The sequence below is a fragment of the Panthera pardus genome, unplaced genomic scaffold (genome assembly GCF_024362965.1).
Source record: "Panthera pardus isolate Hobbes unplaced genomic scaffold, ASM2436296v1 HiC_scaffold_18, whole genome shotgun sequence".
Taxonomy (NCBI): Eukaryota; Metazoa; Chordata; class Mammalia; order Carnivora; family Felidae; genus Panthera; species Panthera pardus.
In genome coordinates, this window is record NW_026526743.1 from 31051594 (window position 1) to 31071000 (window position 19407).

The 19407-nt window shown below is 37.2% G+C and overlaps 1 protein-coding gene and 1 pseudogene across 4 annotated transcripts in view; both read left to right on the forward strand.

The window, feature by feature from the left end:
- The window catches only part of RBL2 (RB transcriptional corepressor like 2), a 55491-nt gene that overhangs the window by 22170 nt on the left and 13914 nt on the right, over positions 1–19407 (forward strand). For all 4 annotated transcript variants that reach the window (XM_019455930.2, XM_019455932.2, XM_019455933.2 and 1 more), the window contains 8 exons: positions 3373–3482; positions 4190–4293; positions 6770–6907; positions 8138–8302; positions 8820–8931; positions 11524–11793; positions 11981–12261; positions 12352–12528. In XM_019455930.2, the coding sequence (XP_019311475.1) occupies positions 3373–3482; positions 4190–4293; positions 6770–6907; positions 8138–8302; positions 8820–8931; positions 11524–11793; positions 11981–12261; positions 12352–12528 (1357 nt within the window). The remainder of the gene's footprint in view (positions 1–3372; positions 3483–4189; positions 4294–6769; positions 6908–8137; positions 8303–8819; positions 8932–11523; positions 11794–11980; positions 12262–12351; positions 12529–19407) is intronic.
- LOC109270610 (hsc70-interacting protein-like) lies at positions 248–3346 on the forward strand (annotated as a pseudogene).

Here is a 19407-nt window from a genome sequence, read left to right on the forward strand (position 1 = left end):
TTTTTAGTCTGTAGAGGACATAGGTCACCGTCTATGTTGGTGATCATTTTTCCTCAGTGTGTTCCTCAGTATCTCAGTGTGTTCCAGCTGTTATCACAGAATACCATAGACTGGTGGCTTATAAACAACAGTAATTAATTTTTTACAGTTCTACAGGCTGGAAGTCCAAGATCAAGGTTCCAAGATTCAGTGTCTGATGAGAACTGCTTCCTGGTTCATAGACAGCTGTCTTTTTGCTGTCCTCACAATGAGCGAGGAGGCAAGGAAACTTTCTAGGGCCTCTTTTATAAGAGCACTAATCCCATTCATGAGGGCTCCACTTTCATGACCTGATCAGCTCCCACATGCCCCACAGCCAAACACCATCACATTGGGCATTAGGTTTCAACATAGGAATTTGGAGGCGGAGCACAAATATTCAGTCCGTAGCACTCAGATTTCTTCTGTGTAGTAGAGGAGACAGTAATTAACAACACTAGACACTGTAGAATAAGGCACCAAACTGTTACCAAATGTTCTATCTTAAGGTTTCAGGAAGCAGGGCGGGGGGCGGGGATCAATAAAAATAGCAGTTGTCGAAGGACTTCATGAAGAAGATTGGACCTGAGCAAATTTCTGAGGGGTAGGTCAGATTTTAAAAGATAAAACAGTTACATTCATAATCAGTGTCAAACCACCATAACTTTTGTAAGTTGTGTAAAATACCCTTAGTGTGAAAAGGAAGTTAACTGCTTTTAGTCCTTTGATCTGCCGGAGACTGGTAGAAATATCAGTGAGCCCTAGTGAAAAGCCTGATAGACTGGATTTTATTACCTGTGCACAGTTTTTTGCAAGTTTATTTGAAAATATTACCTCCAAGGCCCCTCTGTCCTAAAAAGTATCGGATTTGATGACATAGATCCTATAGGAGCCTATTTTATTTCTGGTGGTATAGTATAAGGAGGCCCAGTATACACTAGTAATTTCCTACTCACAGCTAGACTTATTAAATACCAAGGTTGACTAATTTCCCTTCACATTTTCATGAAGTCTGCTTTATTCATAACTTGACTGTGATTAATACCCAACAGGCTGAGTCTGTATGGCCTCTTCCGCAGATGGACCTTGTTGGCCTAGAATACAGAAGCATTTTATAAATACATTTTAGAAGACTGACTTTATAGCGTCCAGATCTCTTTCCAGGTGTAGGAGCTTCTTTAATCTTAGACACCATTAGTGGGGTTGAATATTTCCAGTAAACGCTAAGTAAAACCAAAGACTCCTATTTTCTGTAAAAAGGTACCTGTGAGTGTGTTCATAAATAAAATTCTGTTTGTGTATGATAGTCAGTAGCTACCTCTAGCAGGATTATAACTGATTTTTATTTTCTTTACAATTTTCTAAACTTGCTACAATTTTATATTTGTGATCAAAATAAAATCACAGTTGCTTCTACATAGCACCCACACCTGGAATTGGGCCGGGCCACAGCCTCTGGCCTATGGACCCCCTGCAAAGTGAACGAACTTCAGGCCTTCATGAAAATGTGTAAGCAGGACCTGAGTGTTCTGCACACCAAGGAAATGCACTTCCTGAGAATGGGTGGTGAGCGTGGCGGGTTAAATACCACCTGCTACAGTGAAGAAAAAACAGCTAGTAAGAAGGTGGAGGAAAACATAAGACAGATGAACCATCAAGCACGGAAAGTCATCTAGAAATTGACAGTGAAGGTGTGATTGAACCAGATAACAATGCCCCTCAAGAAATGGGAGATGAAAATATAGAGATGAGTGGGGAAATGATGGATCCAGCAAATGATGAAATAGTGGCTGTCATTGGATGCCCTAAATGATGATGAGTTGCAAAAGGCCATTGATTTGTACCCAGATGCCATCAAGCTGAATCCTCGCTTGGCCATTCTGTGTGCCAGGAAAGCCAGTGTCTTCATTAAATTACAGATGCCAAACACTGCCATCCAAGACTGTGATAGAGCTATGGAAATAAATCCTGACTCAGCTCAGCATTACAAGTGGCATGGGAAAGCCCAGGCTTCTGGGCCATTGAGAAGAAGCAGCACGTGACCTTGCCCTTGCTTGTAAACTGGACTATGATGTAGATGCTAGTGCGATGCTGAGACAAGATCAGTGAGGGCCCAGAAAATTGCCAAACATCAGAGAAGGTATGAGTGAAAATGTGGAGAGTGAAAACACGAAGAGCGAGAGATCAAAGAAAGAATAGAAAGTAGGGTTGAGAAGGCTTGGGAAGAATACGAGAGAACCTGGAGAGAGGAAGAAGCTAGATGACAGAAGCTCAAACTGGCTCTTTTCTAGGTGCTTTCCTGGGGGCAAGCCTGGAATGGCAGGAATGCCTGGGCTCAGTGAAGTTCATAGTGATCCAAAGGTTCTTACAGCCATGCAGGATCCAGAAGCTCCGGTGGCCTTCCAGGATATGGCCCAGAATCCAGCAAATGTGTCAGATATCAGAGCAACCCAAAGGTTATGAATCTCCTCGGTAAATTGTCAAATTTGGAGGTCAAGCATAATGCCTTTCTGACAAGTAAAACCCTTGCTGAAGGAAAAGCAACTTAGATCACCTCATGGGCGTCACAGTAGTACAGACCTGTGTACTGACCTCGTGGAGCTGGGGTGCTATGAAGATGGTCTCTACCCCTCTGCCCCACATGCAACCAAAACATTTTATAGTGGTTTGCCACTGGCTATTCATTCAGGTGGGGTTTTCCTAGTAGCAATTACTAGGAATCCCTACTAGGAATTTTACGCCTTAAACATATTTAAAAACGAGTTTTAAAAGGATGTGTTAATTCCTAAAAAAAAAAAAAAAAAAGAAACATAGTTGTTAACAACTGCTGATAATTTGTTTACTGCTTCTGCATTGAATATATATTGCCTTTCAAGTTAAAAAAAAGTCAATGAAATACACCTCGCTTTGGAGGAAAAAATGAAAAGTGCCAGTAATGGTTTCTATGAGTCTGTAGTATAGTTTATACACCCCTTCATTCTGTTTTCTTCCAGGAGTTCCTAATGGGACTTGTATTGCCTTCTGAGGAAACAATTGAAGGCAGTTTTGTTTGTTATCAGTGATTGTAGATGTGTAGGGTAGATGGGGGCCAGTCAAGAATGCTAAATTTAACTGCATGCAGCTCCACACAAGATACATTTTTTTCATGCAAAACGGGAGTACCAGCACCTGCGATAAGGAAGTATGGCATCTCCTAGAATACTTTGGGAGGTGTAGTTTCTGTTCAAAGTATTTTCTATTTATAGGTTAGTAAAACTACAGAATTATACACAGTTTATTTGTGACTCAGCAAGACCTTTAAGTTGGATACTTTTTTTTTTTTTAATTTTAAAAATTTTTTTAAAAAAATTTTAGGACATGTTCCAGGGATCCAACACAGGCTATTGCCAACAGATTGAAAGAAATGTATGAAATATATTCTCAGCATTCCCAGCCAGATGAGGATTTCAGTAATTCAACTAAAGGTACAGCTTAATATTGTCTGTATTGTTCATTTTTGAAGTTTAACTACAGGGTCCTTTCTTGGTAACTAAATCAGAAAGATGAAGAAAGGATTTATGACTTTAGATTGAGGTCTGAGATATGGATATCCATTTTTTTTTTGTCAACCAAGTAGTTTCTGGGCCTTTCTCCATAAGAGAAATTTTAGACTGGTTGGACTTCTGGTACTTTGTTTGCAAAATCTTTAGTTTCACTTGTAGACTAGATACTATTAAATATAGAAGTATAGTGATTCTTTAAAATATTAAGAATAAGTTCAGAAGATATAGCTGTTTCATGCTCAGACCTGTTCTAGAAGTTGTTTGATGTTATGAATTAGAACCAAGTATGAGTAGAATAGCAAACCAATTGTATACCTCCTAGCATACAGCTGTTCAATTCAAACTTACAAAAAAAAAAAACAAAAACAAAACTCTTAATAGAATGCTATTACAGTTTTCTCAGTGCAAATTTCATTTCATAATTTTAGAAAATTTTGAGCGTTAGTATGGTTACCATGAAGAAAATTAAGAAATCTTAGGAATGATGGGAACAGCAGGTGTAAGAAGTGCATGTATAGGAAGTAATTGGTTGGTTTTTATATTTTATTTCATGGGCAGGGGATGGGATAAACTCTCACTTTCTACAATAATTTCTTTGCATGTGACTGTTTCTTTTATTATTTATGCAGAAATTGCCAGCAAACATTTTCGTTTTGCAGAAATGCTCTACTATAAAGTATTAGAATCAGTTATTGAACAGGAACAGAAAAGACTGGGAGACATGGATTTATCTGTGAGTAAATGACCAGTGTATTGATCAGCACGATAAAATTTAATTCCCTTTTGGCCCTACCCATACAGAACCCAAACTAAACAAAACAAAGACAAAACCATGGCTCTGAGGGAGTGATTGGCACCTAAGGAAACTTGTGTTCTGAGTCTCCTTACCTCACTTAGTGTTTCTGAGTGCAGTAGGCCATGTGCTATAACTCATGGTTTCTATGGGCCGTAAGACTCTGTAGTCAAGGATTAAAACATTCAGGAGCTTCTGGGTGGCTCAGTCAGTGAAGCATCCGACTATTGATTTTGGCTCAGCTCATGATTTCACAGTTCGTGGGTTTGAACCCTGTGTTAACCTCTGGGCTGACAGTGGGGAGCCTGCTTGGGATTCTCTCTCTCTCTGTCCCTCTCTCTCTCTCTCTCTCTCTCTCTGCCCCTATTCCCCAATAAATAAATAAACATTTTAAAAAAAGGATTGAAACATTCAGACTTAACCTGAATTGAGTTTTTAGAATACATGAACTTATTAACCTGTATACTCTCCTGACAAGCCTTGTGTAGCAAGAATAAGTTGAGTGTTGACTCGATAGGACTTTAGCATCAACATTCAACCAGTGCTCTTTGATGAAGGTGATTACTTTTTGTAGATTTTACTAACCAAATATAAATTGATTTTGAAATAAGTGGTATTTACTTAAATGACATCAATAAAAATTTTTAAAAACTTTTTTTTTTCATTTGAGAGAGAGAGAGCAGAAGGGGCAGAGAGAGAGGAAGAGAGAGAATCCCAGGCAGGCTCTGCATTATCAGTGCAGAGCCTGAGGCAGGGCTCCATCTCACGAACCTTGAGATCATGACCTGAACCAACATCAAGAGTTGGACACTCAACTGACTGAGCCACCCAGGCGCCCTAAAAACTATTTTTTAAAGTAACATTTTAGGAAAATTTTAAAATTGATAATTGTTCTGATTTCTTGTAACTATTTACATTTCTTTTTTATATGTAAAATTATGACTGTTGGAATTTAAAAGTTGTTAATGACAGATTTTTAAACTTTGAAATATACAGAAGGGTGTATAAAACATAGCTGCAGTTTAGGGGGTGATAATAATTATTGGATACGTGTATACTCACTTAAGAAACTTATTAAAACAACTTTTTTATTGTAAAATATACATAACATTTAACATTTTAAGCATTTTAAAATGTATAATTCAACAGCATTAAGTACATTCATGGTGTTATGCAACCCTTACCACTAGCCATCTTTAAAACTTTTTCATTATTCCAAACTGGAAGTCTGTACCCATTAAACAGTGACTCCCCATTCACTTCTCTCTCCAGCTCCTGGTAATCTCTACTTTGTCTCCACGAATTTACCTATTCTAGGTATAATCATACAATATTTATTCTTTTGTGTCTCATTTATTTTACTTGGCATCATGTTTTCAAGGTTCATCCATGTTATCATATGTGTCAGAACTTTATTCCTTTTTAAGACTGAATAATATTCAGAATATTATCCATAATATTTAGTAGTATTGTCTGCCTTTTGTCAAGTTGCAGGCGTTCTTTATATAGTCTGGATATTAATCCCTTATCAGATACACGATTTGCAAATATTTTCTCCTGTTCTGTGGGTTGTGTTTTTACTTCATTGATGGTGTCCTTTGATACAGAAAAGGTTTTAATATTTTTAAAAATGTTTATTTTTGAGAGAGCGAGTGAGTGTGCACAAGCAAGGGAGTGGTAGAGACAGAGAGGGAGACACAGAATCTGAAGCAGGTTCCAGGCTCCATGCTGTTAGCACAGAGCCCAACGTGGGGCTCGAACTCATGAACCATGAGATCATGATCTGAGCTGAGGTTGGATGCTCAACCAATTGAGCCACACAGTCACCCCCAAAAGATTTTAATTTTGATGAAGGCCAGTTTATCTGTTTTTTTCTCCTGTTACCTATGTTTTTGGTGTCTAAATAACTTTTTAATTCAAAAATAGTAAATGTTTATGTATAGAGTTGGAAAATTAATAAGCAAAAACAAAAAGGAAAATGTGATTATGTGTCCTGAGATAAACGTGTTGACTTTTGATCCATGACGATCTAACCAGTCACCTGCCTTCCTTCCAGCTGTCTTTTTGTGAGAGTGGCCTCTAACTATAAATACTGTTTTGTAACATCTTTCCATATTATTATTCCTCTAAGCAGCAGGGTGTATGTATATTTTTATTAGGGATGTAATTTTTTATTACCTATATTTTACAATATGTAAGATTTTTAAAAGTTCATATACATTCTTTTAATACTTGTTTTTGCTAAAACATGGTCTTATTTATAAAGTTAAGAAAAGTTTTATAAGGAAGTTAAGCACATACTTCTCACTAACTCAGAAAATGACATGCTTTGGTATTTTTATTTAACTTGACTGGGGAAGAAATGTCTTGTTAGAGTAGGCTTATGTTTCTAAATGTTAATAACTTTGTTTTGTAGGGCATTCTGGAACAAGATGCATTCCATAGATCGCTTTTGGCCTGCTGCCTTGAGGTCGTCACTTTTTCTTATAAGCCTCCTGGGAATTTTCCATTTATTACTGAAATATTTGATGTGCCACTTTATCATTTTTATAAGGTATTTAAAAAAATATGACACTTATGAGGAAATTATAGATGAGATGAACTTCCTGTTGTTCAGCAGCTAATTCATTTTGCTACCTACGTACATTTCTTCTCTTTTCTTTTCTTTTCTTTTATTTTTTTTCAATTTTTTGAGAGGGAGTTTGAGCAGGGGAGAGCGGTAGAGGGAGAGAGAGGGACAGAGAGAGAGAGAGAGAGAGGGAGAATCTTAAGTAGGTTCCATGCTCAGCATGGAGCCTGACCCAGGCTCAATCCCACAATCCTGGGACCATGACCTGAGCTAAAGTCAAGAGTGCAGTGCTCAACTGACTGAGCCATCCAGGCACTCCTTTCTCTTCTCTTTTTAATTACATATTTAGTAAGTTCTACTCTATTTGGAGAGAAGAAATAGAACAGTCTTAAGAGCCATTTAAATTCTTTTAAGATGGTATGAAGACTTGTTTTTGGGCAAAACCTTCATTTGATTCTTCCTTTTATCTGATAAAAGCTTTTAGAATGCTTTCATTTTATTAGCTAAGTAGCCTTCAAAAAAAGTGGCAAGCATATCAGTAGCTAATCTTATATAGCAACCTTTTTTATTTTATGGAAATAACAATGAAAGTATCCTTCAGAAGAAAATAAAAATTATCTTTCACATGTTATATAGAGGTGCAGAGTGATAGCATTGATTTGGTAGTTGTTTCTGTCTTGATATTGATTCAGTATATGAATTTATCTTAATTCTTTCTAATGTAGTAGCAAAATCAGCTTTTATAATGGTATGGATTGAATGTTTAGAGTTTTTATTTGATTACTTTTTTAAGTAATCTCTACCACTCAACGTGGGGCTCGAACTCATAACCCTGAGATCAAGAGTCAGATGGTCTACTACTGAGCCAGCCAGACAGCCCTAGAGTTTTTAAACATGAAGTTTTGAGAGTAGTATTTTTCAACTTCAATAAGTAGGCATCTTTTTTCTTAGAAAATTGTTTAAAATATACTGTTATACCAAAGATTTTATATAATTCCCACGTGCATTTTATATAATAATTATTTATAAAGACAGTGAAAGGAAGACCAGCTATTTCAAAATAGTACTATTCTTTAGGCTTCGAATTTTGATGAATTAATGTATCTATAAACATGTATAAAGCAGCATCTGAATAAATGTATCCATTTTACTTCACACTTAAACAAGTTTGTGGTGAAAAAAATTATTAAACCAGAATATTTTTTGTTATTTCAGGTGATAGAAGTATTCATTAGAGCGGAAGATGGTCTTTGTAGAGAGGTGGTAAAACACCTTAATCAGATTGAAGAACAGATCTTGGATCATTTGGCATGGAAACCAGAGTCTCCACTCTGGGACAGAATTAGAGACAATGAAAACAGGGTTCCGACTTGCGAAGAGGTTTGTGAAAATACCTTCGCATGTTTCTAGAAGAAAAGTATATCAGTATCAGTCTATTTATATTCCTGTTTCACCGAGAGCAATGAAACTTAATGTCTTTCTTATTTATGGGAAGTGGGAGGGTGGCATTTAGGTTTGATGTGGTATAGTCACCCCTGTATCTAAGAAGAAACCCCTAAAGCTATGACTCAGAAATAATTTGTGATTGTGCCAAGGTTTCAGTGACAGAGTAAGAATGCAGTATTCTCTCTTAATTTTCTGTACATTAGAGTGATTGATATTCTAATTCTCTAAATTGGTAATGAAGATGGATTTGTATTTAGTATTGTTATTAGTTTTGAATTTTTTAAGCCTGCCAGAATTTTTGTCCACTTCAGTATGAAAATGAAAAAGACAACTGATTTTATTTAGGTTGAATAACTGATGAGCCAAGTTTTCTTTTGCCTCAGATTGTTACTGTATTCTAATTAAAATGCTTTTTTGAATAATGATATTCTGTGCATATAATTCTTTATAGGTTATGCCACCTCAGAACCTGGAAAGAGCAGATGATATTTGTATCACTGGCTCTCCTTTGACTCCCAGAAGGGTGAGTGAAGTTCGTGCTGATACTGGAGGACTTGGAAGAAGTAAGTTTAAAATACTAGGGGGGAGGGGTGCCTGGGTGGCTCAGTTGGTCGGTTCAGGTCATGATCTCACAGCTCTGTGAGTTCGAGCCCCACATTGGACTCTGTGCTGACGACTCGGAGCCTGGAGCCTGCTTCGGCTTCTGTGTCTCCCTCTCTCTCTGCCCCTAACCCACTTGCATTCTGTCTCTGTCTCTCTCAAAAATAAACGCTAAAAAAAAAAATTTAAAAATAAAAATAAAATAAAATACTCACGGGGAGCATTTGGGAGCCTCATATCTGGGAATTGAAATTCTGTAAAACTACAAGTGAAGTTAATAGGGTTTATATAGAAGATAATGTTCTGTGCATTATAGTACCACATGGATCACTTAAAAGTTAATGCTCTTGAAGAATATTTAGGAACACAGTAAGATGCATGAAATAACGAATGGCTTTACAAAGAGAATACAGTATATTAATGTGATTACTGTATTTTAAGTGTGTGTTTATATATAAGCATACAAAAGGGCTGAAATGGAAAAACCAAACTATTAAGAATGATTATTATTGGATGATAGAATTCCAGGTGCTTTCTATAAATTTTTTAAGATGAAGATGTATTACTTTCAAAATCAGAAGAAACAGCAAAGCTTCTTAAAGATAGAGCTGTATGGTGCAATTAGGTGTAGGCAAGCCAGTGAGTTAAAAGTACTGAATGGCCCGAGTGTGTTCAGCTTTGACTCTTGTCAGTTGAGCTGTGCTACACTGGTTAATACGACAGCAGTGCTGACCCAAGAAGTACAGAAAAGAGAAGTTTTGCTATTCATAAGGTTGTATTTAGGCAGCTTTTTTGGTTTTTAAGTAACTTCTTTGCCCATTGTGAGGCTTGAACTCACAACCCCAAGATCAAGATTGCATGCTCTACTAACCAAGCCACTCAGGCTGCCCCACCAGGAAGTTCTTTGTAACATCTTCCAGGTGTAAGCTTTAAGCTTATGTTCAGAGAGTTCTAAATCCTTGGATGCCATTAGAAGGTATTATTGTTTCTAGGTCAACCTTTTAATATAATTGATAAGAAGAAAGATCAGTTTTAAAATTAGACATCATTGGGTGCCTGGGTGGCTCAGTCGGTTAAGCGTCTGACTTTGGCTCAGGTCATGATCTCATGGTTCATGAGTTCAGGCCCCATTAGAGCTCTGCACTGACAGGAGCCTGCTTGGGATTCTCTCTCTCCCTCTCTCTCTGCCCGTCCCCCATTTGCTCACATTCTCTCTCTCTCTCTCTCTCTCAAGATAAACTTTAACAGAAAAATAATAAAGAATAAAATCAGGAATCACTTTATATCAGTGCATACTCAGTAAATAAGGATGATCTCTATGAAAGTTTCCTCGTTTTTTGGAAGAGGAATCATAATGGCTTAACTGTTTTTCTGCTTCCCTGATCTATGGGTTAGGACTTGCCTTTAAACTTCATTTTCTTTATACTTACCACTTCTCCATTTTCGTGACGTTTCTTAATACTTTACAAGATGATGATCATAATGCATTCCTCCCAACTGCACTTTGTTCCAAATACAAATCTGGTAAGTTTGTTCGCTTCTGTGCCATTAGAAATTGAAATGTTAACCTGTGGTCTGTCAGGACTGCTCCTGTCACTCCCCTTATGGCACTCCCTACAATATATTTTTAAATTTAAAAACCACTGATGTGCAGATTTTATAGCCAGACATGGAAGAGGGTGGGATTGCTGCATAAACATTAAGCCACTAGTGTGAATATTTAACAACAGACTGAGCCATAATAGTTCAAGTTTGTTTCTATTTGGGATGATTAAGCTTCAGAAAGAGACAGTGGTGATGGTTGCACAACATTGTGAATGTAATTAATGCCACTGAATTGTATACTTAAAATGGTTAAAATGGCAAATTATACATTATATATATTTCTGTTAAAAATGAGTTAACATAATATACCAAAAACCATTGAATTGTACAGTTTAAGTGATTAAAATGTATGTGAATTACATCTCATTCAAGTTTTAAAAATAAACTAAGCTTGAGTCCAACTCACATATATCTGTTCTTGCTGAAGAACATTATTGAGTCCTAGTAATTTTCTATATGTGGAAAAACACAAAGATGAAAATTTATAAAACTGGGGGAAATGCTCCCAGATGATACCACAGTAATATCAAGTCCATCATGTCCCCTTATCGAGTAGTGGCTTCACAGTGAAATCACATTGCACTCGAGTGGCAGGTAAACATTGAATATAGTCAAAAGTATCCTAGGAAGATAGAGTAATTCTTTAAACTGCCCCTAAATCATCAAGGCCCTGTAGCAGTGGAGGGCAAAGTTTGGTTCGATGAAGCAGAAGGTGGAATGTAGGAGGGAGCACTGTGGAACAAATAGAGAAGAATTCCTGTGTTTAAATTTTGTTCTCAATAGTGTTCGGTTGAACTTTCCTTAGTTGAACAGAGCTATGATATGACCCCTGTGATGTTTGTTTATGAAGTATTTCAAACACTGATTAGTTTTGAACATAACAGCTTGGATGTAAGATCTCAGTTTCCTTGAGTTAAACTGTTTTTTGTTTTTTTTTTTTTTGACCCTAGGCATGACATCTCCAGCCACATTATATGACAGATACAGCTCCCCGACAGCCAGCTCCACCAGAAGGCGGTTATTTGTCGAGAATGATAGCCCCTCTGATGGAGGGACACCTGGGCGCATTCCCCCACAGCCCCTAGTCAATGCTGTCCCTGTGCAGAATGTATCGGGGGAGGCTGTTTCTGTCACTCCAGTTCCTGGGCAGACTTTGGTCACCATGGCAACAGCCACTGTCACAGCCAACAATGGACAAACAGTGACCATTCCTGTACAAGGTGAGGAAGGCAGAGTTGGATGTTGAGTTCTTTGTCGGGGGCCTTTATTGGAAAGTTACCTGAGACTTGGCTGGAATGACCATATGAGATAAGAGTGGAGAGGGGAAGGAGGTTGGGAGGGGAGAAATTGGAAACCCGTGCCTGGAGAACCTTTCATCATCATCGTTTTCTTCCTAACACATTATAGGTATTGCGAATGAAAATGGAGGGATAACATTCTTCCCAGTCCAGGTCAATGTTGGAGGGCAGGCCCAAGCTGTGACTGGCTCCATCCAGCCCCTTAGTGCTCAGGCCCTGACTGGAAGTTTGAGCTCTCCACAGGTGACAGGAACAACTTTGCAAGTCCCTGGTCAGGTGGCCATTCAGCAGATCTCCCCAGGTGGACACCAGCAGAAACAAGGCCCACCTTTAACTGGCAACAGTATTAGGCCCAGGAAGACCAGCTCTTTATCGCTTTTCTTTAGAAAGGTAATTTTTCATGTACCCTTCCCAGGGCAGAGCTTGGTAAATAGAAGTGTTAGGTAAACAAAGTTTGAAATGTTTTTGTTTATCTACCAGGTGTACCACTTGGCAGGTGTCCGCCTTCGGGATCTTTGTGCTAAACTGGATATTTCAGATGAACTGAGGAAAAAAATCTGGACCTGTTTTGAGTTCTCCATAATTCAGTGTCCTGAGCTTATGATGGACAGACATCTGGACCAGTTGTTAATGTGTGCTATTTATGTGATGGCAAAGGTGAGTACCATTTGGAGTATAAGAGGGAAAAGTAAAGAAGCTACTTCCTTACTCTCAGAACACTTTTAACAGTTTTATTGGGATAGAATTCACCTACCATATATTCGCTCATTTAAAACGTACAGCTCAGTGGTTTTTAGTGTATTTAGAGAAATGCGCAACCATCCCTACAGAATATTCTGTTGTATGAATATATGATATTTTGTTTATCCATCAATGGCCACCTGGGTGTTTGCACTTTTTGGCTATTTGACTAATGCTGCTGTGAACATTTGTGTACAAGTTTTTGCATGGACACATTTTTCATTTCTCTTTGGTATATACCTAAGAGTGGATTGCTGGGTACGTACTGTGTTTAACCATTTGAGGAACTGCCAGACTGTTTTTCCAGAGTCACTGCACCATTTTATATTTCCACCTGCAGTATGCGAACGTCCTGATTTCTCTACATTTTTGTCAACACTTTTTGTTATCAGACTTTGTTTTTCAAGATAACTTACTGAGGTGAAATTCACATAATGTAAATTAGCCATTTTTAAATGAACAGTTCAGTAGCATTTAGTACTTTCCCAGTATTGTACACTCAACCTTTATCTTGTTCCAAAACATTTCTATCCCTGCAGAATAAAACTGCTTTTTTTATTAAGTAGGTTCTCTCTATTCCCCATCCCCCTAGCTCCTGGCACCCACCATTCTACTTTCCGTCTGTGACTATTGTACAATATTTGTCTTTTTGTGACTTCATCTGTGTCATCGCATGAGTTGTAACTTCCTTCCTTTTTAAGGCTGCACAATATCCCATCATATGGACATACCACATTTTGTATATCCATTCATCCATTGATGGCCCCTTGGGTAGCTTCCACTTTTTAGCTGTCACTCCTGTGGACATGAGGGTACGAATGTCTCTTTGAGTTTTTGGTTTCATTCTTTTGTGTATATGCCCAAGAGGGGAATTGCTGGGTCATATGGTAATTTTGTGTTTAATTTTTTGAGAAACTTGCCATATTTTACACAACAGCTGTGTAATTTTACATTCCCACCAGCAGTGCAGGAGAATTCTAGTTTCTCTACATCCTTACCAACTTATTTTCTGTTTTTTGTTATAGTCATCCCAGTGAGTATTGATATATTATAGTGGTTTTGATATGCATTTCCCTAATGACTGATGATGTTGAGTGTCTTTTATTGTGCTTTATTGATCATTATTTGAGTTTTTAATTCTGGCCATCCCAGTCAGTCATTCGCTTACTGGTCATTTGTGTATCTTCTTTGGTGAAATATCAGTTTAAATCCTTTGCCTATCTTTGAATTGGGTTGTTTGCTTTTTGTTTGTGGTTGAGCTGTAGGAGTTCTTTATATATTCTGGATGCAAATGTCTTGTCAGATATTAGCAAATATTTTCACTCATCTGTGTGGTTTTTTTTCACTTACTTAATAGTGTTATTTAAAGCATAAAAGTTTTTAATTTTGATGACGTCAGTTTATCAATTTTTTCTTTGTTGCTTATACTTTTGGTGTCCTACGAATACATTGCCAAATCCAAAGTCATGAATATTTATCTCTGTTTTCTTCTTAGAGTTTTATAGTTTTATCTCTTACATTTAAGTCTTTGATCCATTTCTAGTAATTTTTATATGTGGTATGAGGTAGGAGTCTAACTTTATTCTTTTGCATGGGGCTATCCAGTTGTTGTCCCAGTACTACTGTTGAAGAGAACATTCTTTCTCCACTGATAGTCTCAGCACCCTTGTCAAAAAAAAGTCAGATGACTATAGACACATGGGTTTATTTCTGGACTCTTAATTCTATCCTTGATTACTATCTACTGTAGATCTCTCCCCCCACCCCCCTCGATTACTATTACTGTTAATTTGACCTAAGTTTTAAAATCAGGAAATGAGAGTCCTTCCTCTTATTTCTTCTTTTTCAGGTTTAGTTTGGCTAGTCTAAATCCCTTGACATTCTTTATGAATTTTAGAATCAGCTTGTCAATTCTGACTTCTTGTCTCAAAGAAGTCAGCTAGCATTCTGATAGGATTGTGTTGAATCTATAAATCTATTTGGGGAGTATTGCCATCTTAACAAATTTTCACCGTCCATCTGTGAATATAGGTTGTTTTTCCCTTTATTTAGATCATCTTTAATTTCTTTCAACAGTGTTTTATAGTTTTCATAGTATAACTTTTACACTTTTTTTTGTTGACTTTATTCCTGTATGTTCTTTTTGATGCTATTACAAATGCAGATGTTTAAATTTGATGTGCTCATTGCAAGTATAGAGAAATACAGTTGATTTTTTGTGTCCTGCAACCTTGCTGAACTCATTTATGAGTTCTAATTTGGTAGATTCCTTAGGATTTTCTATGTATAAGGTCATGTAATCTGCTTACAGAAAGAATTTTACTTGTCATTCATACTGCATGCCTTTTCTTTTTCTTTCCTAATTGTTCTGGCTAGAACCTCCAGTATAATGTTGAATCGAAGTGTTGAGAGCAGAAATTCTTTTGTTTCTCATCTTAGGAGGAAAGCATGTAGATTACACCATTAAATATGATAGTAGCTGTGATTTTGTTCATGACTGAAAAAACTTTATCAGGTTGAGGAAGTTCTGATATTTTTTTTTTAAGTGTTTTTATTGTGAAGGGTGTTGGAAATTGTCAGATACTTTTTCTGAATCTATTGAGAAGATTGTGTTTTTTTTATTCTACTGGTCTTTAGATATCAATATTAGATATAAGTATTATAGATATAATTTGGATATATTAAATATTTACTAATACTTAAATGTGTATTATATTTATTTTCGTACATTACCAACCTTGCATTTCAGAGGTAAATACCACTTGGTCATGGTGTATAATTCTTTTTTTATGTTACTAGGTTCACTTTGCTGGTATTTTTGTTTAGGAATTCTGTCCTATTTATTTAACAAAATATTTTTTAACATTTTTGAGAGACAGAGCGTATGTGGGGGAAGGGCAGAGAGCCAGAGAGAGGGAGGCAAGAATCTGAAGCAGGCTCCAGGCTCCATGCTATCAGCACAGAGCCTGACGCAGGGCTCAAACTCACGAACCGTGAGGTCATGACCTGAGCTGAAGTTGAACACTTAACCAACTGAGCCACCAGGAGCCCCAACATTTTTTTTTTAAGTTTGTTTTGAGAGAGACAGAAACAGCAGGAGTGGGAAAGGGACAGAGAGAGAGGGAGACAGAGAATCTCAAGCAGGCTCTGCGCTGTTAGCACGGAGCCCAGTGCAGGGCTCAAACTCATGAAATTGTGAGATCATGACCTGAGCCGAAACCAAGAGTTGGACAGGAAACTTAACTGACTGAGCCACCCAAGTGCCTCTGTCCTATTCATGAGAGATACAGTGTTTTTTTGTCATGGTTTTGTTATCAGGGAAATATTAGAGTCATATAATGCATAGGGAAGTTTTCCTTTTCTGTTTTTTTTGGAAGAGTCTGTGAAGAATTGATATTAATTCTTCTTGAAATGTTGTATAGACTTCAGCAGTGAAGCCATGGGAGTGGGCCCATATTTTGCTCTGTGGGTGGTTTATTGATGAATAATTCTTTTTATAAGTCTATTCAGATCATCTATTTCTTCTAGAATCAGTTTTTGTAGTATGTGTCTTCTAGGAATCTGCCTATTTCATTCATGCTGTGTAATTTGTTGGCACACAGTTGTTCATAATATTCCCTTATAGTCCTTTTTATTCTTTGTCACTAGTAACTTGAATCTTCTGTTTATCTTGGTTTGTCTAGCTAGAAGTTTGTCAATTTTGTTGACTGTGTCAAAGAACCAGCTTTTGGTCTCATTTATTGATATGTATTCAGATCTTTATTTCCTCCTTTCTGTTTGCTTTAGGCTTAGTTTTTATCTTTTTTCAGCGTCTTAAGATGGTTAGGTTATTGATTTAGTATCTTTATTAATGTAAGCATTAATTAAGCTGTAAGTTTCCCACTAAGCCTCCTTTTAGCTGCATCTCATAAGTTTTGGTATGTTATATCTTCATTTCACTCAGTGTTTTCTAATTTCTCTTTTGGCCTAAGACATTGGTTATCTAGGTGTGTTAATTTATTTCAGTCCTTTAAAATTTATCAAGGTTTGAGTTTTTTGTTTGTTTTTTGAGAGCATGAGCAGGGAGGGGCAGAGGGAGAGGGTGACAGAGAAATGTCAAGCAGGCTTCAAGGAGCCTGATTTGGGGCTCGATCTCACAACTGTGAGATCATGACCTGAGCCAAAATCAAGACTTGGAAGCTTAACTGACTGAGCCACCTAGGTGCCCCTATCAAGGTTTGTTTTCTAGCCTAGCATATGATCTGTCCTGATGAATAGTCAGTGTGCCCTTGAGAATGTATATTGTTTGTCCTTGGGTAGAGTGTTCTGTAGATGTCTGTTAGGTCTAGTTGTTATATAGTGTTGTTAAAGTCACATCTGTGTTGATCTTCTATGAGTTGTTCTGTCCACTGTTGTAAGTGGGGTATTGAACTCTCCAAATATTATTGAATTATCTGTTTCTCCCTTTCTTTCTGTTTTTATTTCATATATTTTGATGCTGTCATTAGGTGCATTAATGTTTACAATTGTTATAGCTTCCTGATGGATTGACCCTTGTATCATTTATGAAATGTTGCTCTATATCTCTAGGAACTTTTACTTTTTGTTCTAAAGTCTGTAGTGTAATATTTGCATAGCCACCCAGCTTTTTGGAAGTTGCTGTTTATATACAATATAGCTCTTCCCATCCTTCTTTCAAATGTGTTTGTATTTTTTTAAGTTCATTTATTTTTGAGAGAGAGCAGGGGAGGGGCAGACAGTGAGGGAGAGAGAGAATCCCAAACAGGCTCTGTGCTATCAGCACAGACCCCAATGCAGGGCTTGATCCCACAAACCATGAGATTATGACTGAGCCGAAATCAAGTCAGATGCTTAACCGACTGAGCCAGCCGGCGCCTCAGGTATATTTGTACAAGGTATATTTCTTGTACAGAGTATAGTTGGATCTCTTTATTTTTTAAGTTTATGTATTTATTTTGAGAGAGAGAGAATCCCAAGCATATGGAGCTCAAATTCACAAACCATGAGATGATGACCTAAGCCGAAGTTGGACACTTAATGGACTGAGCCACCCAAGCGCCCCTAGATATCTTTTTTAATCCAGTCTGACAGTGTCTGCTTTTTTATTGTGTTGTTTAATCCAGTCACACTTAGTGTTATTGTTATAACTGTCATTTTACTTTTTATATGTATCTTTTTGGTCCTCTGTTCCTCCTTTACTACTTTCATTGCATTAGATGAATATTTTGTGATATAGCATTTTTTTCAGTAGTGACTTTTTCCATTTTTAAAAATTATTTTCTTAGTGGTTACTTTTTAAAAAATTTTTTTTAATGTTTATTTATTTTTGAGAGAGTGTGAGTGGGGGAGGAGCAGAGAGAGAGGGAGACACAGAATCTGAAGCAGGGCTTGAACTCATGAACCGTGAGATCATGACCTTAGCTGAAGTCGGACGCTTACCGACTGAGCCACCCAGGAGCCCCTCTTAGTGGTTACTTTAGGGCTTACCATATACATCTCTTTTCTCTCTCTCCCTCCCTCCTTCTCCCCCTAGTTTTATTGAGATAAGTGTTGTACACCATAGAGTGTACAATGTAATGATTTGATACATGTATATGTAATTGCATTTCAGTTACCATAAAGTTAACATCCATCACCTCACATTTAAGATCAACTCCGTTACCAATTTTCAAGTATATAAATACAGTATTGTTAACTATAGTCACCATGCTTCATTTTAGATCCCCAGAACTTACTCATCTTATAAGTGGAAGCTTGTACTCTTTGACCAGCATCTCCCCAATTTCCCCACTCCTACATATGCATCTTAACTATATCAAGATCAGCTTTAGATTTATACTAACTTAACTCTGGTGAGATACAGAGGTGTTACTTGTTTTTTAATTTTTTTTGAATGTTTATTTTTGAGAGAGAGAGACAGACAGAGACAGAGCATGAGCAGGGAAGGGGCAGAGAGAGAGGGAGACACAGAATCCAAAGCAGACTCCAGGCTCCGAGCTGTCAGCACAGAGCCCGACGCGGGGTTCGAACCCACGAACTGTGAGATCATGACCCGAGCTGAAGTCGGACGTCCAACGGACTGAGCTACCCAGGCGCCCCACAGGGGTGTTATTTGTATATAGCTGTTTCCTTTTAATCTTTTGTGATATATTGTGATACATATTACATCCATAAATGTTACAAATCCAACAATTACATTGTCATGTTAGAATTCTATGACTTTTAAGTAACTGAGAGAAGAAAGGAGTATACTTAATTTATAGGTTTTGTTATATTCATCTTATCATTTCTGATCCTGTTTATTCGTTCCTGTGGTTTCAAGTTGTCGTCTGGAGTCATTTCCTTAGCCCAGTACAGCTTTCCTCCTCCTCTTGTGCTGGTTTTGGCAGATGTATCACATTTTGGTATGCTTTAGGTCCAATAATACATGAATTATGTATTGCTTTATACAGCGGCTTTTTAAATTAGTGGAGAAATATATATGGATTTTATCCTGTCTTTACAGTCACATAATTATCTTTACCTGTGATTTTTTTTAATGTGTGTTTGAGTTACTGAAGTCACTTTTTATTTTTGTTTTTCGAGATTTTATTTTTGTATCTTCACCCAATGTGGAACTCAGACTCACAACCTTGAGATCAAGAGCTGTGTGCTGTACCAACGAGCCACTAGGCTTCGCATGGGGTCACTTGCTTTTAGTTTAAAGAACTGTTAGTATTTCATGTAAGATAAGTCTGTTAGCAGACCTAACACTGTTGTTGTTTTATCTGAGATTATTTTTCATTCATTTTTGAA